Genomic DNA, 23006 nt, shown 5'->3' on the forward strand with positions numbered 1-23006 from the left:
ATTAGAACAATAAAGAATAAACATTTAAAATGGTCTTAAAGTATCATTCAATATGAATATACAAACTGACTTAGGGAAAATCGACTGCTATTTCTGGATAAGCAGCATAAAATGTATTGAACTTTTTTGGGATCTTGCCAGGTATTTGTGACCTGGATTGGCCACGGTTGGAAACAAGATGCTGGGCTTGATGTACGTTTGGTCTGTCCCAGTGTGGCAATACTTATGTATTTACAAGCACAATAGTGAAGGAGATTTACAGAAGCACTTATTGCTCCATTGACATCTGTTCTATCAAAACATTAAATACTAAATTAAAGAGGTGATACCTCAAGAAGCCCCCGGCTATATATCTTCAAAGCTCACGGGGGCTGGGCTGCTTCATCATTGGCAACCACCTCTGGGATAGTAACCGTCCTATATATTCTTTTTTTATGATTTTCTGTTTTCTTTCTTTCTTTTCATACAATATAAAAATGTGCTCAAAACCAGACTTAAAGACTACTTAGCTTTATAAAGGTCCAGTCTTTTTTTCAATCTGAGCTCTTACAGCGCTGAGCGCGACCACGGCCACCATGATCCAAGAGAACAGCAGGGGAAGCAATCCAGAAAATCCAAAATGGTGGTACAAAGAAGCAGATCACCAAAAGAAAAGTCCTTTTAAAGCACTTCATTCATGTGAGGTCTAGAACTAAAATGAGGCTGACACTGGCTGTGTTTCACCCATGCAAGGGCTACATCAGGGGCTAAAGACAACTAGCAATAAATAGAACAAAATACATATTAATAAAACATAAATATATAAAAGACATATTAAAAATAACTCAAATAAAACACAACTATATAATAAAAATAAGTAATAGTAATGATAAGATACAATAACATATAAAAGCAATAATAATGCTAATAAAGTACCATAACATGTAAAACAGACCAAATATAGAGACAATATCAATGATAGATAAATAATCAATAAATATAAAGCTAAATGACTGAGGGGTCTTTTTACTAAGCTGTGGTAAAAGGGGGCCTGCGCTAGCATCAGTGCATGTTTTTGATGCATGTTGAGGCCCCCTTTTACTGCAGCGGATAAAAGGATGTTGTTTTTTCTCAAAAAAAATGGCCATTTGGTAACTGAACCACTTGCCGCGTGGCCATTTCTGGAGGAGCACTTGAGGTGGCAGTAAGGGCTCCCACGCAGTGCTGCCCAATTACTGCTGGGGAACTGCCATTTGAAAAAAATCAAGCTGTATTTTTCCCAGCATGAGGAATGGCACATGCTGCGGCTGGAACTACCGCCGGCGCCTGTGTTGGGCCAGCGGCAGCTCCAAATTGGCGCACGGTAAGCTTGCATTGGGCTTACTGACACTTTGTAAAAGGGCCCCTTGATTTATTGTAGCACATCTGGAATTTCAAATTTTCACCTAGATTATTCAATATTCATAAAATTCCTTAAATTTTATAGTGTTTTAGCAAGATGATAATAGGTAGTACAAATGTTCTGTTACTCTCATAAATTGTCACTTAAAAATACATAACTGAAGGTACAAACAAATAAGGGTAGATAAATGTTGTTTTTTTTCTAACTAGAAAAAGTTAGTTATTGATCTCAAGCATTCTTATATTAAACTAATCCAAGTTAAATAAGTTTCAGAGAGAAAACTTAGGGTCCCTTATACTAAGCAGTGATAAGCAGTAACATGTGCTTACCGCATGCTAACAGGCACTATTGTGGGATGCGTTCAGGCATTATTTGGCAGTTCTGGGATCGGCATGTGCCAATCCTGTGCTAAAAAATCTAAAATATTTTTTGCATGGGGGTGTGCTTGATGGCAGAGAGTAAGCATACCCAGCGCTAATCAATGCACTGCCAATTTTTCAGGAAGGGGCGTGTCTGGGGCAGAGAGTGGATGTTTTCAAGCCGTTGCTTTCCCCATTTCTATTTCAATAGCAGACTGTGGGCTTTTCCTCCAGGAACTTGTCTAAAACTTTTTTTAAACCCTGATTCGCTAACTGCTGTTACCACATCCTCTGGCAATGAGTTCCAGAGCTTAATTGTTCATTGAATGAAAAACATTTCCCCCTATTTATTTTGAAAATGTTACCATGTAACTTTATCGAGTGTCCCCTAGTCTTAATAGTTTTTGAAAGAACAATTGATAAGAAACTAATACTATAATGCCTCTGTACTTTCTAGAGTGTATTATGTGCCATCTTCTGTTAATAATAGACAAAACAGTGAAGATGACTAACAAAAATAAAAAAATAAAAATAAAAACATAAAAATATAAAAAGAAAATAAAGGTAATGGTTGCATTGAAATGTGGGGTGAGACATTTGTTGTTTATAACATTTCTTTGCTATAACGTGATCAAACGGAAGACAGAATATGCGAACATCCGTTAGCCAGCACTGTTAGAGATGATGTCTCTAGAAGTCGGGCTATAAGGAAAAAAGGCCCTTTGAGATAATATTCTGTAATGCAATATGCCTTATGTATTATGTTCTTCTATGTTATGCTGTTGATTATTCTCTATAAATGAAAATCTTAATAAACAGATTTAAACATTTAAAAAAAAAATATATATATATATATATATATAAATAAAAAATAAAAAAATGTATATAAAAAGTGTATGTAAAAAAGATTACACTTCTAATGTGAAATTTTAAAAATATATAATTTATTAACCATGAAAAAATAATACAAAAATAGGGAGAACAGGACTTGACACAGCTGTGTTTCGGCCGGCCAGGCCTGCGTCAGGAATCTTCTCACCATATAGTGGTTTCTTACTCTATTTATACATTGAATGATTTTATGTATTGGTATGCAGAATCCCTGATGGGTAAACTGTATTGGAATGTTTACGTAAACAACTCTTCGGTTGTCTCTTCTGAAATTTTGTAGCGCTAAAATTCACTCAAAACGCTGATCTGAGCATCTCCATTGTACATTGTTTTGAGTGCATTTTATATCCCTGGGGACATAACTGAGATAATAACACAGTGTCATATAATCATCTAACCATTTTTTATTGTGGCTTACAATGGCCCTTGGAAGTTGTATGGATGTTTATTTTATTACCTTTGACATTTATCTATCCTATGCCCACTTACTTTTTTTGACATTCATTTCATGGGACATACATAAACCACATGTTTGTTGCTGCTGAATGTCCACACACCACAGTTTGCAACTGGCATGCGTTTACATATATCTTGCGATGATCATTTATTTTTGTACCCGGGCATCCTTTCTAAAATGCTGTTCCAAGTGGATAGCATGATTTAAATGTATTTAGGGGGTCTTTTAAAGAGATGTGGGTAGCATTTGTAGTGAATGCTAATGATTAGCATGCGCCAAATGCTAGAAACATCTAAAGGAATACGGGGATGTCTCTAGAGTTTAGTGCATGTTTATTTTTAGTCCATGCTAAAAATGCTAGCACACCTTTTGCTATAATGTAGCAAGGGCATTTTGTCTAGATATATGGAGAGTGGTGATACTCAGCCACTCTCCACATACCTAAGTGGTTGAAGTTAGGGCAGAAAAAATGCTATCCTAACTCTCAAATATACATTTAGTAGATGAATCTCATATAGCTCAACGACTCATACGTATGGCAGTGCATATGTGAATGTTTTGAACACTGTGGCCAGCATTTTAAAACAATGCTGGCCTTAGGGTTTAAACATTGACACAAAAACTAATTAAAATCAAATATTAACATGAACAAAATAATAAATTACCTTCTTTATCCAAGGTTCTATTCAAAAATCCAATTCTTTAATAATAACTTGTATTGTGGCAGTTCTATAGCAAAATAAATTTGTTTGGAAAAATAATTCCAAAACCTTGCTGCACATGAGAATACATCTAAATAAGTGTGAGAGAGTTTGACCAATTTTGCTTAGGCACCATCTGCTCCATTCTTTCCTCTTTGTTTCTAATGAAAGCAATCTGAATTGAAAGATCTAAATAATTGATGTATATTCACCCTGCTGTTTTATTTGTCTTTTCATGTGATACAAGGATTAGTTAGAAATATATTACAAAATCAATGCAGAATTAACAATTATTGAATGTTGTTTGCAGTTCAAGTTGAACAGTCTCATTGAATTTGAGGCTGTTATTTTATTCAGATTTGAAAAAAGTTTAGAATGTGAATGGCAATTTAGAAAAACAGGTTTTGACTGTTTACCATCCAAGGCGTGCACTGAAATCAGACACTGCTATATGACTCTCGATTGATGTGCTTATGCAGCTACATGATGTAGATAGACGAGTCTCAGCTTTTTCTGCCGCTGGAATCTTGTTGTGGAATGCATTGTCTGATCAACTTTGGAAACGCACTAAGGGGTCATTTTACTAAGGTGCGCTGAAAAATGGCTTGCAGTAATGTAGGTGCGGGTTTTGGGCGTGTGCCGATCCATTTTTTAGCGTGCCTGTAAAAAAGGCCTTTTTTGCCAAAAATGGACGTGCGGCAAAATGTAAATTGCTGCGAGTCCATTTTGGGTCTGAGACCTTACCGCCAGCCATTGACCTAGTAGTAAAGAATCCAGACGGTAATGACCTACGCATTTCAAATGCCACTTGGCGCGCATCCATTACGTGCACCTGAAAATAAAAAACAATATTTTTTAGATGTGCATATTGGACACGCACCAAAAATGAAATTGCCGCGAGAGCCACACGGTAGTTGGGTGGTAACTACATTTTGGCATGCGTTGGGCACACGTAGATGCTTACGCGGCTTTGTAAAGGGGCCCCTAATAGAGCACAATTCACAAAGTTGTTGAAAACGCAACTATTTATGTCTGTGTTTTTATACATTTATCAAGATAGAATTGTCATGTGGATTGTCTTGTTTGTATATGCATCTGAATTTTTTTTGTACACCACCTAGGTATAGGTTGTATAAACATTTTTTAAATAAATAAAATAAATATTTGTGCATCTAGGACCAATATGAGGGGCCCTTGTATTAAAATGCAGAAAAAATCTGGGCTTAGCGTATTCTAATGCGGGACTTTGCCAAGTGCTAAGCCCAGATTTAATGCAGCACTATGTAGGGCATTGCTTTTTTTTTTTTTTTTTTTCAGGTCATGCACTAATGTTGTCATTAGCATGTGATACCTGCAAAAAAATTAACACAGGAGCATTTATCTCCCATTTAGGAGGTGCTATGTGCTCCCCGTTAACCCTATGTTATCCAGATTGCACACACCTGGATAACACAGGAATGTCCATTCTCAGCCCACCATCCCTCTAAAATATTTCTAAAAATAGGTAACAAATGGGATACTGTGCAGTAACAAACAATATATTTGTTGGCACACTCTAACTGTGTGTTAAGGGCTTAACGTCCTCTAAAAAAAAGGGGCCCTGAGTTTGTTATAGTTATGCTGGGTGTGTTTGTGCCTTTCAGTTGCTTTTAGTAATGTGCAGAGGCATTTTCAATATGATGTCTAAGTCTGACTTTGGACGTTTTGCTCAAAACGTACAGAATCTGAATAGCAAATGTAGTCATTTTCGAAACAGCAAAACGTCTTTTTTTTTTTTTTTTTGGAAATGGTCACTTGCTAGACATTTTTGTGCTCTTTGTATTTATCTTTTTAGTCCATTTTTGAATAAAAAACGTCCAAGTGAAAAATGCACCAAGTGAAAAGCCATTGGGATGCCGGAGGAGCCAGCATTCTTAGGGGTCCTTTTACAAAGACACGCTGAAAAATGGTTTGCGGTAGTGTAGGCATTTTTCAGCACGCCTGTGAAAAAGGCCATTTTAAAATTTTTGCAAAAAATGGATGTGTGTCAAAATGAAAATTGCTGTGCGTCCATTTTGAGTCTGAGACCTTACTGCCAGCCATTGACCTAGCGGTAAAGACTCACGTGGTAAACGAGAGGTAATGACCTATGAGCTCTAAATACCACTTGGCGCGTGTCCATTACCCATGCCCCCCCAAAAAAAAATAGTTTCCAGATGCACGAATTGGACGCACGCCAAAAATGAAATTACCACAAGAACCACGTGGTAGTCAGGCGGTAACTCCATTTTGGCACGCATTGGGTGCTTGTAGACGCTTATGTGGCTTAGTAAAAGGACCCCTTAGTTTTCTACCCACACAGACATCCCAGCAGAGCAGTGGGGCACCCTAAGGGCACTGCAGTGGAGGTCACCTAAAAGCTCCCAAGTACACATCTCACTATTGCTCCCTTTTACTGCATAATGAGCCCTCCTAAACCCACCAAAAAACCCACTGTACCCAACTGTACACCACTATAATAGCCCTTACAGCTGTAGGTATCACCTTTATGTGGGTACAGTAGGCTTTTGATGGGTTTTTGGAGGTCTCACACTTTCCACCACAAGTGTCATAGAGGCTTGTATGTACTGTTTCTATTACAGTTTGTAGGGGGGGGGAGAGGGGATTAGTGACCACTGGGGGAGTAAGAGGGGGTCATACCTTTATTCCTCCAGTGGTCATTTAGAGCAGTTATTTTGGGCTTAGTCATTATTAAAACAGGTCTAGCTCAAAACATCTTAGTTGTAGTCCTGGACATTTTCTTTTTTTTTTTCTATTATGGCTGAAAAACATCCATGTCTTAGGAATTGAGGTGGCAGTAAGGGCTCCCAAAGTAACCCGGTGGTAACAGGGCAGCATGATTACCACCAGGTTAGCGCCACTACCAACGGTATCTGTGTTGGGCCAGCGGTAGTTCCGGGTTGCCGTGTGTCAAGCCTGTTGCTGCATGGCAACCCTTGAATGCATAAGATAGTATTCTATAACTCACATGCACAGCTGCAAGACATGCACCTGACTCACTCATGCGCACACCCCCACCCACGTGCATACCCCCTTTGTAGTTGCGTGCTATAGCATTTAGGCACTATCTCCAAATTCTATAAAGCTCGCCCATAATAGTTCCCTACACCATTTCTACCAAAATTAAGCAGATTAGAGCTTGCGTATGGTAACAATCCATTTATTAGACTCATTGAATCACATCTTCATGGTAGACCTAGGTAATTGTGGCTTACTCCACAATAAGATCTTGCAGATTCAGAATTGTATTCATAACTCATAGTTGTTAAGGTGTTTTTCCTCTGCTCTGTAATAGTTGATGGTGTTTTTGTATTTTTTAACAATTTTTAAATGTGTACTTCATTGTATATAAAACACTTATTGAAGTTATTATTACAACAAGAAGCAGAACCACAAAGGCAAATGCAGTCACAACTGACAATGTAAAAATGGTAACTTTCCATGCCATTCTGTGAGATTGGAACTAGGTGTGTTATGGGCCAAAAATGTATGTGGGTTGCACATTGTAGTTATTACACTATCGGGCTCATTTTCAAAACAGAAAAATGTCTAAAAAGTGGCATAAAGCAGCATTTGAACATTTTTCTCACAAAAATGTCCGAATCAGTATTTTTGAAACTTTTTTTTTCAATTTTTTCCTATGAAGTCCATCAGAAGTACGTCCAAATCTCAAGGGGGCGTGTCAGGGGTGTATTTGGAGTGGGACTTAGGTGTTCCTAAGACTTCGATGTTTTTCAGCCACAATAGAACAAAACAAAACAAAACTGTACAGGACTTGTGGAGGAAACTGTGAGCTCTCCAAAACTCACCAGAAATTCACTATACCCACATATAGGTGCCCCTTTTACCCCCTAGGGGCTATGGTAGTGGTGTACAGTTGGGGGTAGTGGGTTTTGTGTGGGTTTTGGGGGACCTAGCAGGAGCAATGTGGGGGGGGGGGGGTTCAGGGGTAAGGGAGCAATGGTGAGATGTGTACCTGGGAGCTTTTAATGATGTCCACTGCAGTGCACTGTAGGGTGCCCTATTGCTGTCTTGGGATGTCAGGGGGACCAGTCTACTAAAAATGCTGGCTCCTCCTACATTCCAATGGCTTGATTTTGTGTGTTTCGTACTTGGATGGTTTTTTTTTTTTTTGTTCGAAAATGGACCAAAAAAAACCCGTCCAAATCACAAAACACCCAAAAAACAAAACATCCCAAAACAGTATTTTTGAAAGAACAGAGATAGACATTTTTCTTTTTCGAAAATGACCTTCTTTCCTATTTAGATTTTGGACATTTTTTTTCAAAACGTCCAAAGTTGGACTTAGACATTATATAAAAAATGCCCCTCCACAGTGCTCATTTTCAAAAGAGAAAAACATCTCAAAAGTGGCAGAAAGCGGCAGATGGATGTTTTTCTCACCAAAATGCATACTGCACATCATTTGCACTAATTGCAGAATAATATTTGCTGTTAAAGTATGAATATTGAAAAAAAATACACTTCACTAGAAGGGTCCCTAAGTCCATTAAAGCTATGCAACTTTTTCATAAACAGCTTTTAAGAACTTTTTTTTTGTTGTTGTTTTTACAGATAACAAAATATGGTGGGCAGACCAAAACCTAGCTCAGATGGGAACTTGTGATAAGAAAGATGGAAGGAATCCAACCGTTGTGCGTAACAAGACATCAGGAGTTGTACATATGAAGGTGTACAACAAAGAAGCACAAAGAGGTAAAGTGTATATGAAGAGAGAAAGAAAAAAATCAATTAGGGATGTGGAGCAAGAAAATTTTATTTTGAAAGAAGACACACTTCCCCTGATTCTATAAATGTTGCCAAAAATTGCAAGTGCAAATGTAGGCAGAGCCCCAATTTGCATGCACAATTTAATAGAATAACGAGCCAATTAGTGCCAATAATTGGCTTTTTAACAAGCAATTATTGGTATCAATTAGATTTAAATGGGAATTAGTGTAAAATTAGGTGTGAGAGCCATGCCTAAAATTTACATGTGACCCAAAAAAGAGTGCACAGAAATGGGAGCGTCATGAGCATTTTGGGGTAGATTGCAGTGTGGTTTTCAGTTACCCACGCAATTATAGAATAATGGTGCTCTATGTGTAAATGTCGGTGCGGGCATTTGCACCATGTTTCTGTTGGTGCAAATGGTGGCTCCTAAGTTTACACAGGAACGCTCTGCTTAAGTGTCATTCTATAAACCGCATCAAACTTTAGGTGTGGCTTCTAGAATACCGCTTAAGATTGTTTTTTCGGTGACAATTTTTTTAGGAGCCATTTGTAGAATCCAGCCCACTATGTGCAAAAAGGGTGCTCAATTTCCGAAACAGTTTGTACAAACCAACCATGCACAGCGGTTCACTTATGTGATATAGTTCACGTATGTGCAATGAACATCCTCTTTGCAAATAGTGTGCATTTTCAAAAGAGTGTGCACTATTATTGACAAATGAAAAAAAATGTTTATTTTTTTTCTGCTCATCTTCAGTTGATAAATAACATGCAACAGTGTCAACCTTTCCCACTCTGTTGCACATGAGCACCAATCTCCAGAATCAATGTAGTTATTGCAAAGAAGGCACTACTGCAGTGGTTCCTAAACCTGGTCCTGAAATCACCCCAGCCAGTCCAGTTTTCAGGATATCCACAATGAATATACATGAGAGAGATCTGCCTGCACTGCCTCCACTGCATGGAATCTCTTTCATGAATTTCATTGTGGGTATCCTGAAAACCTGACTGGCAGGGGTGTCTCCAGGACCAGGTTTAGGAACCACTGCACTAATGAAAAATAAGAATTACATTGTCCAATTATTAAAGAAAAAGTTCTGATAAGTAGGATTATCTTTGTTAGTATTTTGCATCCAGAACAAGATTCAGTGGGATATTACCATGGGGAAAATTTGAACAGTATTTGAGTTGTATGATGGAGTCCACCAATCCAATTCCTAAGTTTAAAAAGGGACCCTTTTACCAAACAGCAGTAAAACTGGCCTTAACAGACCCTTTTGTGTGCCTTTCCCACACTCTGAAGCCATTTGTACTGCTGGTGTAAAATGGTTGAATTTATTTTTTTTGCATTAATGGCCATTTGTCAATAAAACAGATTAGCACCTGAGCCCTTACCACACCCATTATGTAGGCAGTAAGGGCTCACGCACTAAGCACACACTACTCAGTTAGTGTACAGCAATGTAGTAGCTTTGCTAACTGATTAGGTAGGACACACCCATTCTCCACCCCAGACATGCACCACCACAAATAAAAATGTTATTTTATAGCACATGGATAGTGCGTGCACATCCTGAAATTACCGCAGTACACCTCAGTGCATCTTGCAGTATGCCGTTTTGCACATGTTAGTGCTTACTGCAGCTTTGTACAAGGGCCCCAAGGTTTGTTAAAAAAAAGAGAGCGATAGATAATCATCTATATTTTAAAACACTGTTGTATTAATTGCATTTAAGGGGGAAGTTATCAATGTGGGCCACTATTCAGACATGTTATTTTACTGTTAACCACTGGTTACTAGTAACTACAGGGCCCTTTTACAAAGTGTTAGTAAGCCCAACGTGGCTTACCGTACACTAACTCAGGACTACTGCAGGCCCAACATAGCCACCGGCGGAAGTCCCAGCGCCATTTCCAGTGCACTGAAATTTATTTTATATAGCAGGGTGCTAACCCGATGGTAATTGGGCATCACCGTGCGCTGTCTGGATACAACCGGGTTACTGTGGAAGCCCTTACTGCCACCTCAGTGGGTGGCGGTAAGTGCTCCCCACCGCATTACCACGCGGTAAGAGTTATCTTGCTGCATGGCCAGTTTTTTAGGGCTTTTGACTCACTGCAGTAAAAAGGACCCTGGCACGCAGGGAAAGCGGTCCCTGCCACTACTGCAGGGCCCTTTTTCCCGCAGCTTAATAGAAGGACCCCTAGGTCTCATTGCATAAAATGAGGCCTGTGCTAAAACTACGTCCCTTAAATGGTTAAAATGTTTTGCTAATGCTCCTAAGAAATCACACAAAATATTAAGAAAATTGAAAAGACTTAAACAGTGTGTTGCTTAAAAAAACAAAACAGAAAGCTTCTATTGTTTTGTAGAGGTCAGAAAGAAGCAGAATTAGAAAGTTAGAGCAAATCCCTTTAAAGTGACAAAAGGTATTGTATAATTATTCAAGAATCTGCCACTTAATCAAGCGCTTAATCAGAGTGCCTCCTCACTAATCATTGAGACTATAATAAATAGAACAAGGCATACCAGAAAACATATTTTTTTTTCTTCTGGAAGAGAAAATGAAGTAGCAGCATATTTTCCTCACTATACAATTAAAATCAAGAGCAGATGGTGTATTATTAACTGACAACTTATGGTTGTTATGTATTTCTAAAATATTTGGTACCGAGATCTCTAAAAATATTTGACAACTTACATGAAAATGTTTTGAGGTCAATCGTTTTGCATATTGTTCTTTACATAAGATTACCTGTATTAATGATAGCTTCCAACGCCTTTACAGTATGACTTGTTTCATTTGTTGATTGTTTTGTGGAAAAACATACTTCTTCGATAAGGCTTATTCCACTGGCAATTCCACTCTTTAACATCTCTCTCATGTTGACTGAATAGGTTATTTGCCGGTTGCTTCACCCCTGTCATTCCCCCTGTGTTATCCCATGTTCCTTCCCCTCCTGTTGCATTCTGTATCTGAGCCATCTATGTACTGTATTGTATCCTCTTGAATTCATGTAAGTCACATTGCGTCTGCTCTTGTGGGAAAATGTGGGGTACAAGTGCACCAAAATAAATAAATGTAGATTTTATTACACATGACAAAACAAATTTAAACTTAGAATAATTCCTTAGTGCAATTCAAGTAATTAAAAGACAAGCTACCCTTTAGTTTTAAAATATATTGAAAAACAAAATCACCTATATTATAGATAATCCCATTAACAGTATCACTACAGGTATCTTAAAAGCTTCATTAGTATGAAAAATGTTCAATTTAGCACTCTTTAAGGATCTTACGTAAGTACCTCATTTGGATTCTTAAGTACAATTAGCAACTTAATTTATCATTTTGACATAGAAAACAACTGAATTGTGATACATTACTGTAGTCAAGACGACACAAGCAATTTGTTTTGTATTTGAGTTATATTACTTACATTGCATATAACAACTTTCTAAACTGTAATCACTCAAAAATATGCCATTTACTGGTAATCAACAGTATAGAATGCATTGGAGACTGCACAGGCAAAATATTTTCAGTTCATTTTTAGAAAACATAGCTTCCCCCCCCCCCCTGATTTTCATGATTGTTTTGTATCTATTTCACACAATTGTGAGAATAAAACATTTTATCCATATTAGAACCACTTTATCTGTAGAAATCAATTTTATGTTTGTTGATTTTTAGGTCTACCAGCCTGGTACCTGGTCATACAGAGGTGTTAGGGCAGAAACAATCCTGTGATCCCTGTCCTTCAGCACCATCTCCAAAATGATGCCCCAAGTAGAGTCGTGCTAGTGGGTTAAGTTTTTGCGGTAATCAAGGTGCAGTAAAAGTACCTTGATAACTTTCCTCTAATCTAGCAAAAAGTATCTCTGAATGTTTGACAAGATCTTCTTGCACATATTTTGGAGGTAATTTTACAATAGGTTGCCTATTTGTGAGGACCAGGTAGGCATCTATATTTGAGGCTATTTTGTGGAGGGGCAGGTCTATAAAAGAAGTACTAGGGTTCCAGGAAGTAACCAGATTCTTTGAGGCATGGAATGCTGCTAGAGACCACAGAGAGCAGGTGAGGAGTGTGACAAAGTCATAAACAAAAAAAATAATTGGATATCCATAACTAGACATTTTGAAAATGGAGATTTCAAGATTAAAACCAGCATAAAGCATAGTTCCTGACAAAGCCGCTTGAGAGTGAAACGGAGGCCCTGTCGAACTTCAAAGACTACATGCTGGGTCCTGATTGTTTGACCATAAAAGTTAAGTGCTTCTTTAAATGAAGTTTCATTCGAGCACATTTAGTCTAGCAGCACTTTGCCATTGCCAATCCAGTGCTTCAAAAGCACAAGTAAGAGTTTTTGCCCTATGATAGAAACTAAACACTGTATACAACGTTACAAACTAAGTAACAGTGTTTTAAACCTAAGACTGAGTGTCAGGGGTTTCTGAGGGCTTCTCTCTTTAACAAAAAATATAATTAGATATGAGCTACTGTGAAAGTATTAGAGCTAGAGCTTGTATTTTCTTATATCCATAACTAGACCCATTTGCTTTAAAATAAAACTCTCCTATATAGAGGGCTCCCATCCAGACAGTCAGATATTCAAACAGCATAGCACTACTTTCATTCCTATGCCTCACTCTGTAGGTTGTTTATAGGGCACTCCCTTCCTGCCTCTAAAGGGAGCTGAAAGGAAGAGACTAGAAAAAAGCAAGCCTTTCTGGCAAAGGGAAAACACTTTACGAGTTCAGTTTTTTTCTCTTTTATAACAATGCTAAATTGTATTAGAGTAAATAAATGGTTACAGTAAAAATTATTTTATCCCAGTATTACAGAAAATTGAATTCTTATTTATATCAGTCCAAATTTCAGTATAAGAAAAATCTCTCTCTCTCTCTCTCTTTTCCCTTTGGAAGCTGTCAGATTCTGACCTAGTACAAAAGGTACCCAGGCTGAAAACTGAAGCTCACTTAATGCCTTATATTTTCTCTCATACTTATCTGATATTCTTTAACTCTGACCTCTAAGGTCACCTTCACATAATTCTGTTTCTTTGGTATTTTTCTCAAATATTCATCATTTGCCCTTTGTAACCTCTTTACCTATCACTCATTGTGGTCCTTCACTGAAAGTGCCCCTTGTTAAACTTTATAGCCCATTATGAGGGTTAAGCAAGCCTGTCTATAGTCTGTGAGAAAACCAAGACACAAGCTAGCTAATTGCCCTAGTAGATCAAAAATAAGGGAATGTTACATTCAAAGCTGTCTGATCTGAAAAACCAAACAGCTCTATACAAGGTCAATTCTACAAGAACTTTCCTCAAGCTGTAAATATATTTTTTTCTATTATATAGGAAAATTACTCCAAGTCTCCTTTAGATAGCGTTCAATGACTGTTAAGTGTCACAAATAAAGCGTTCTTATCTAACTTTTCAGTTTTTAGACTTTCTTTTGTATAGGAGCCTCACTCAGTCAAATCTGTACAACTCTGGAACTAAGCTATGCCTCTCACACTGCTCTCTCAGTGTGATGAGATTTTAACCCCCCCCCCCCCCCCAGTTCTCTCATAATCCTCCTGTTATGAGTTATATGGTAAATCAGAAGAATGCATCCCCCCCCCCCCCCCACACACACACTTTTTTTTCTCTCTAGGTCTGCAGACACAGGGTTTGTAAAATGACAGCTTGGAAGTCATATCCATAATTGCACACTCTCATAATTGTTATATATTTGCTTTTCTAGCAACCCTTTTTTTCAATTCCTTTTTGTCTGCTAGCTTCTGTCCCCTCCTCATGCAGCACTGAGGCCTTGGCAAGAGAAAAAATGGTGACTACAAAACCTATCTGACACCATTCTCTCTGAACAATGATAAAACATCAATCGTCAAAAAATGCCTGCCAATTGATAGTGACCAGGGACTTTCAGAAAGGTAAAAAAGTTAAAATAATATCAAGATCTGGCTATACAGTAGGTGAGTTGGAATCAGTGAGATACAAATCCTTAAAAACCAACCAAATTGTTGCTGCTAGGTTATTAATGGCCATCTAAAAAGATCATGGAGATCTAGGCTTCTGGATGATTGAGTATCAACTCACTAGTTTAGGTAGTTGTTTAGATGACTTCAAAGCTTAGTGGCAAGACAAGTGGAAGGACAGGATTAGGTACAAGATGCTGGATTAGATAGGGGAACCTGTATGATCCTATGTCTAGTATGGCATACAAAAAAAGAGGAAGATAACAAATCTGACTTGAATAAGGGCTGATATCCTACAATTTCCTACAGCTAGAGGTTAGGATATGTGTTTAGCAGCGTGGATTGGAAAAATTAGGCAGACCTGATGGACTAGTGCTCTTTATTTGCTGTCATCAACTTTGCTACAAAGAACCAGTAAATGATAATGATAGAAGATGAGAGGAAGCTACTGGGAACTGGAGAAGGAGGATGAGGAAGTGAGTGATGAAACAAAAACATGTGAGGAGAAGTGACAAGCTAGAGGACAGAATTTTTAGAGAAGGTCTAAAATAGGAAATTTCCTAGTCATCTACAATTGTTGGATTTTAAAATGGCAAAATAGAGACAGGACTACTAAATCATGATCTTTAGTGTACAAGAAAATACATTTTCTTTTGATCTGGTTCTGGAGCATTGTTCATTATTCTTTGGGAAAGAGTCCATTATGAAGCCCATGCAGGAGAGAAAAATGCATTGTTGAAAAAATAAAGTCACAGCCATCAACTGTTTAACAAAGTTTACACTCTTGACCAATAAAAAGGAGTATAAAGGTCTATTCTTCCAGAGAAAATCTCAAGTATATGCTATACTTACCAAAAGCAGAGAAAGAAAGCAATACTCAAACCTGCCCTCAGATAGAGAAGACAGGCTGAAAGCTGTTCTCTACTCTTGAGTGGCTTCCTCAGCTGTGGTGCTTTCTGAGGACGTGTATCTTCCTTGCTGCTTCAAAGTTTCCTCTTCTCTCTCTCACACATTCATTGTTTTCAGTATCTTATTTTTATCTTTTTTTAGTCACTGTTTAACTGTTCTTCTTCTTCTTCTTCTTCTTCTCTCTCTCTCTCTCTCTCTCTCTCTTTTCTTATATTTTTTTTCATTGTATATACCAGCCGAAAGAAGGGTAGGTACATGTTGCCATCTCCTCCTTCCTTTCCGTATGAGTTGACACAGGCACACTTCAACCTTCTTCTGTCTTGCGTGGGATTAAATAAACATATACACCATCTCCATCTTCTAGCTTGCATAGGCTTATGCAGCCACTCCATGAAGTATCCTCCTTTAGGGGTGGACTGAAGAAAAGTCTTCATTCATATTATTTCCCATGTTGGTTGCAGGAAGTTCCATTTTATTTGAGTTTTGTGGCCATTTTTTATAATACGGGAGCAATGTCATTAAGAGCTCCTTTTACTAAGGTGTACTAACGGATTTAGTATGTGCTAATGATTAGCATGCACTGAATGCAACGCAGCCCATTATATTCCTATGGGCATCTTAGCATTTAGCACGAGTTAATGATTAGCACACCTTAGTAAAAGTGCTCATCTGTGTGCACTAATTCACAAATGCATGATGATTCGAGTTCACACAGGTGCACACTATTGGGGAAGAGGCAAATGATAAATGGAGTGGAGGAGTGGCCTAGTGGTTAGGGTGGTGGGCTTTGGTCCCACTTCAGGCACAGGCAGCTCCTTGTGACTCTGGGTAAGTCACTTAACCTTCCATTGCCCCATGTAAGCCACATTGAGCCTGCCATGTGTGGGAAAGCACAGGGTACAAATGTAACAAAAAAAAATACAAAATATATTTTTCAGCTCATTTTAATTGTTAATGACATGCAACAGCATACACTGTTGACATTTCCCATGTACTTGCAAATGACAGCCCATTTCTATCCTTTTCAATGCAACACGCAGAAGTGTGATGTTAAGAAGCTTGCACCGGATGCACTGTTTAAAATAAGTCTTTCCATCACCACCAACAGCATTGTAATTATGCATGACTAGAGTATAACTAAGACCCTGCTGATCATGTAATGTACTCCGTACTAGATGGTTTAGGCTTGCACAATTATGAGTAACAGGCAACATATAGATACATGTCATGGATCTACCGTTTAAGACTTGTCTTTTAGAAATGAATTGGAAGGGAGATTGAGCAAAAGTAGTATAAATTACATACCTCTTTTCAAACTGATTTTGACAGTTCAGTTCTGTAGAATAAGAATTCTGGAACAGGGTATTATACAAAAATGAAATTCATTTCTCCTACTTCAATATGCTTATTTAAATCATCAATGCCTCTTTATAGCCCATTTTACTTTAATAGAATGTTCATTCCTTTATCCCACAACCCATATAGCTAATTATTAACCAAAAATCATTAGTTCATCAGAGAAAGATAATGTGGAATGGCTGATATGTTGACGTGTTTAATATACCATACTCCATAGACCTATTGCAAATGATTTTCTGTTATGTTTTTATGCAGTTGGTAGTAATTCCTGTCAACTAAACAATGGTGGATGTTCCCAACTTTGCTTACCGACATCTGAAACTACCAGGACTTGCAGGTGTACTGTGGGATACAATCTAAAAAAAAATCGTATGTCATGCCAAGGTATAAACCTTTGTTTTCTACCTATCATCTACTTGTATTGTACTAAAATACTTTTATCATCTATCCTTTATGACATCTTTTAGATATTTATGTCTCATTAGACTATTTAATATTTCAGTTATATGCATTGATTCTGGGGCAATGAATGGTTAAGTGATTTGCCCAGAGTCACAAGGAGCTGCAGTGGGCATCAAACTCAGTTCCCCAGGATCAAAGTCCACTGCACTAACCACTAGGCTACTCCTCCGCTTAGCACATTTTGGCATATTTTCTGTGCATAATTTTCTGAGCAGTGGACAGTGGCATACCAAGGGGGGGCGGTAGGGGCGGTCAGCATCGTTCGTTTCCATGCTCCCTCTGCCCCGGAACAGGAAGTAACCTTTTCCAGGGCAGAGGGAGCATGGAAATGAACGACGCTGACGGGCGTGCGGCACTCCCCCCAGCAGCGTGCACCCGTGGGGGGGAGGGTTCTTTCACTGGGGTGTCCTTTCGCCGGGGCGGGGGTCGCGCTGCACCGGGGGGGCGCTGCACCCGGGGGCGGGGCGCATCAGCAATGTACCCTGGGTGTCAGCCCCTCTAGGAACGCCACTGGCAGTGGAAACTGTGCACAACGAATTTCATAGACATCAACACTCTGTTAATTTAAATCTGATTGTAATGAAGGTACTAACTATTAAACCCAGCTAAAAAGAAGTGTGCTTATGACCTTAAGGCTTAATGCCTGTTTTTCTAATGCTGGGGATTTATTGTGTAGTCCTTTGTGGATTAAAATGATATCTTGCTGTTTTGTGCTAGTTTCTTTTCTTGTGCCAGCATGATCTACTGCCAACTTTCTCCTGTTTTACTGAAGGGTACGGATGGACAATCTAGTGAATAAAATTGAAAATAAAACACAGGGGGATGAGGAGCTGAGGTGATTGCATCACTGATAGTGAAGTTAAGAGAAAGTGCTGTGACTATAACATAATAGGAAATATAATTAACTGCAGAAATGTATATATCATACCAATGATATTTATGTACATAATATACATTTGGTATTCAATGTATGCAGATCTAATGTATTTGCATGCAGTGCATATCTATGGCCTGGCACAAGGAGAAATGATAGGACAGTAATGTGAAATACAATATAGGAGGTGGAAATGGAAAAATGGCAGACTAACCAGTCTCTCTTCCTCAAGCAATAGCTCTGTAGCTGTAATGAAGCTCGGGCGACAGAGCACCCTACTTATGACAGAGATCACATGACTTAACAAATTCAAGAATGAATATAAAAAGTCTAAGAAACAATCTAAAAACCACAAATAAATACAGAGTCTTACTTAAAAGTACAAGGAAGTTAAAAACAGCAAAAAAAAAATCTTGTCAGTACATTCATTACTGGCTAAAATCACTGAAAATGTGAAGTGTTAGATTTTAACATAATAGTGACTCAGATCATTAGAAGGGACTTAGTTAAACTGAAATTCCTGAAAATTATTTTTTTACAAATATGTATGAATGCTAAAAAAGTAAAACAAAATTATGCATTCCACCACATGCCTATTTGTTCCAATGACACACATGCATTCCAATGAGTTTTTTTGTTTCCATTGTCTCAGTATGAGTGCAAGTATTTAACATTAAAGATCTAATTAAAAACAATAAAAAATAAAGGGACTCTTTTACCAAACAGTGATAAAAAGTGTCCTTAGTGTGCCTTTATGTGGGTCATCCCATGTACTAAAGCTATTTTTACCACTGGGGTGAAATGGCCTATTTTCCTACTTGTTTGTATTAATGGTCATGTGCTAATGTTCCCATTAGCACATGGCCATTAGCGCGTGGACCCCTACCACCACCTATTTTGTAGACAGTAGGGACTTGTACGCTAAACCTGCACTAATAAGTTAGTATGTGACAATGCCCTTGTGCTAATTAATTAGCACAGAACATGCAAACTCTCTGCCCCCAGATCTGCCCTCAGGGCACCCTGCAGTAAGCCATCTTTTGCTGTGGTAAGCATTCCATTGTGTGCTGCTGTATGCATGCCATCTACTCTCCCTATCACTTGGAGTGATAGGGAGAGTAATTGTTACATATGAGCAGACTAGATAGGCCATATGATCTTTATCTGTCTATATTTTTCTTTGTTTCTGTTTCTATGTTTCTCTGCCCTATTTGTGCTCATTATGTTTCTTTCATCTCTGACCGTGGAAGCTGTCAAAGATTTTTCTCTGGTTGCGAGACAGAAATAGTGTAGCCTATCTCTTTTTCTGGGGGCAATTCTATAAGGAACTGCCTAGTTGTATGTGGCAAGAAGGCATGTAAATGGTGGATCCAATCATGTATCTCCATTGCAGTGACGTAGGAAGGGGGGGGGGGCGGGAGGGGCGGTCCGCCCCGGGTGCACGCGCTCGGGGGGTGCCGGCCCCGCTGGTTCCCTGCTCTCTCTGCCCCGGAACAGGTTACTTCCTGTTCCGGGGCAGAGAGAGCAGGGAACCAGCGGGGCCGACGCAGCTCCGAGTGACGTGCACTCGGGGCGGATCGGCTGTTCCGCAGGTAAGAATGTGATCCGGGGGGGTTGTGCTCCAGAGGGGTGCGCCGCAGAGGGGGAGGGGTCGCGCCGTGCTGCATCCAGGGGGGGGGCAGTGTGCAGCAGCGACCCACCCCGGGTGCCATTAGCACTCGCTACGGCACTGCTCCATTGCTTCAGAAGTATCACTAGTTACTGATTTACCAATGTGTACTTTTCAAACTATTAGCCTTACATTCAAATCCCATGGGATGGGTCTCCCCCACTACCTACCTTCACTCACTATTCCATACTCACTGGTCCATCTCCTCCATTCAATTAACAATCACTCTGTAGTTTTACCCAGTCCTAAACTGGCTCAGTTAAGATCCACAAATTGTTCTACTTTCTTCTTTGCTGCCCCTTTCCACTGGAATTCTTTCCCATGAGATATTTGTGTAGAAACCTCATTTAAAATGTTCAAATCAAGACTAAAGACCTGGTTGTTTGCCAAGGACTTCACTTCAAGCTGAGCTGTTGTAACTTGACTGCTGTTGTCCTCTCCCCATCACTATCTTTGTCTGCCCCTTCCCTTTCCCTTTCTCTACTCCAAGTCCACCCCCCCCCCCATAATCTCCTTGCTCCTCTGTGTGCATGATCTATACTCTTTCCTATCTCTTTTGTAGTTCTATTCCTTTTCCTTATTGTTTTTTTGAACCGTGTAAGCCACCAAGACCTGCCAGTTAGATATGGCAGTAGAGCAAATTCAAATAAACCATAAACTATAAAACATATTCCAGTCATTTGCATGTACAAATGACCTCTTATAGAAAACTGCCTAGCTAAGATGTTTGAACCATGATTTGATAGTGCCTACTTTGCTGGTGAGTATGTACATGGATTGAGTTTGGGTAGAGGATGGGCAGGGCTCACATATATGTGCATAAATTACTGAATACTATAATTTACATGCACCCAGTACACACCTATGTGTAGGAATTTACATAAGCTAGTGGGCTGGTATAATTGATCTTTCTTTATATTAAAGCTTGTTTTCAGCCACTTGCACTAATATTCTATAAAGAAAACTAGACACTTACTTGTCTTTATAAACTAGGCTTGAAATAGATGCCAGAACCATCACCTTTAGTAGATACTGAGTTAAAAACTACTCTCCCTGATTGGTTGGTTTTTTTTTCATGTTTTTTAAATCCCTTTTGATTTCAGCAAAGTAAGTTTCTAAAGACGGCGCTTTCCAATCACCCTCTTTCTCTGATTGATGATAAGAAAATGGTGCTAAATTGCTGATCCTTTCACTTCATGCTGAGTTGTTGACATCACCAGATATGGGAAGTGGAAGAAGAGAGGCAGAACTGGCCTGTTTAGTTGCTTTTTTCTTTTTCCTACTCACCCTTAAGTGAATCTGCTGTGTTCACTCCCATAGCTGGTAACAATGTCAAAGATGAATTACTGTAAATGAGTTTGCATCTCATTCTAATCCCATGACCATTCAGTTCATTTAGGGTAAATTAACTGAAAACACCCTTATTCATCATATTGTACTATTGTTTTAAAAACAAATGCATATCTGTAACTCTTATAATAATAGAATTCAATGACAAACCATACTTTAGATAGTTGGTTGGACTCCTTTATTAATTTCTTTTATTAGAAGACCGATATCCCTCAAACCAGTGGAATGAAATCTAATCAAATCAGAAACATTCTGACTGCCATAGCTCCTTTTAAAAACTGCATCACTGGACAGCATATGAAAAACAGCTACTTAGTCTTCAAGCCATACGTCACTCTACTGCTTGGATCAGTCCTCTTTCAGACACATTGCATTCTGTTGTGCAGTACTGATCAACCTACTACTACTACTTATCATTTCTATAGTGCTACTAGACGTACGTAGTGCTGCACACTGGACATGAAAAGACAGCCCCTGCTCGACAGAGCTTACAATCTAATTAGGACAGATAAACAGGACAAATAAGGGATAAGGGAATTACTAAGGTGGGAATGATGAAACATGGGTACTGAACAAGTGAGTAAGGGTTAGGAGTTAAAAGTAGCATCAAAAAAGGTGGGCTTTTAGCTTAGATATAAAAGACGGCCAGAGATGGAGCTTGATGTACCGGCTCAGGAAGTCTATTCCAGGCATATGGTGCAGCAAGATAAAAGGGGCGGAATCTGGAGTTAGCAGTGGAGGAGAAGGGTGCAGATAAGAGAGATTTACCCAGTGAATGGAATTCCCAGAGAGCAGTGTAGGGAGAGATAAGAGTAGAGAGGCACTGAGGAGCTGAAGAGTGAATGCACTTGCAAATCAATAAGAGGAGTTTGAACTGTATGTGGAAACAGATAAGGAGCCAATGAAGTGACTTGAGGAGAGGTCTAATATGAGCATAGTGACACTGGTGGAATATAAGTTGTGCAGCAGAATTTTGAACAGATTGAAGAGGTGAGAGATGGCTTAGTGGGAGACCTGTTTTGGTAGTGTGTTCAGAAAGGAAAGGACAAACCTACTTTTGCTATCTATGCAAACCTCACTTCATCATCTGATCAGACTACTTCTCAACATTGGACAAGTTATCTGTAAAGTTGAATAGCCCTGAGCTTTATAGTCACACAGCTGGCAAGTCTGCTTAATTCCTGAATGTTGATGAAAAAAAACCTGTATCTGTAATAGGTGTAATCCCTAGACAGCAGGATTAATCAGGCACATAGTTCTTCCCATCTCCCCAAGAGTTGCATTATTTCATGAGATATGAAACTAACTGAGAGGACTGAGGAAATCTATGTGTGAAGAAGCCCGAATGCTTAGAACATTGTACTAGTTGTGAGCACTGGGAGATTGTTCCATCCCTGTGTCAAGACCTCCCCTGGGAAAGAGTGTGGATGGAAAGACTAGATTCAGGGCAGAGTCAAGCAATGTAGAAACCAGTTAGGATTAGGAATCAGACATGGAGCAGAAATCAAGCATGGAACAGGAATCAGATAGAATAAGAATCAAACATAAAGCAAATAAGAAAGACCTTTCAATGATGCAAAGCAAGGAGCTGGGACCTCTGAACCAGCATCTGGCTGGACTTCCATATATACTGCTATTAATATGACACACCTCCTGCTGGTCCAATGGGCTCCTCTGGGAGTGGGCTTCTCCTGCCCCCTTCTGATCATATTTCTGAGAGTTCAGGTTGCAGGTAAGCAGCTTTGTGGCTCAGCTGCAGGTCTCCAGCTCTTAGCCTACAAGGCTGCAAGAAACCCTTATACTCTGTATCATTTGATGATGCCTATTTGTATGCCT

General features: G+C 39.0%; 1 protein-coding gene across 1 annotated transcript in view; it reads left to right on the forward strand.

Annotated features, from left to right (window-relative positions):
- Positions 1-23006, forward strand: part of LRP1B (LDL receptor related protein 1B) — a 1639960-nt gene that overhangs the window by 901740 nt on the left and 715214 nt on the right. Inside the window, 2 exon segments of the mRNA XM_030210865.1 lie at positions 8404-8544; positions 17071-17199. Of these exon segments, the coding sequence (XP_030066725.1) occupies positions 8404-8544; positions 17071-17199 (270 nt within the window).

Source organism: Microcaecilia unicolor, chromosome 7, assembly GCF_901765095.1.
Source record: "Microcaecilia unicolor chromosome 7, aMicUni1.1, whole genome shotgun sequence".
Lineage (NCBI taxonomy): Eukaryota > Metazoa > Chordata > Amphibia > Gymnophiona > Siphonopidae > Microcaecilia > Microcaecilia unicolor.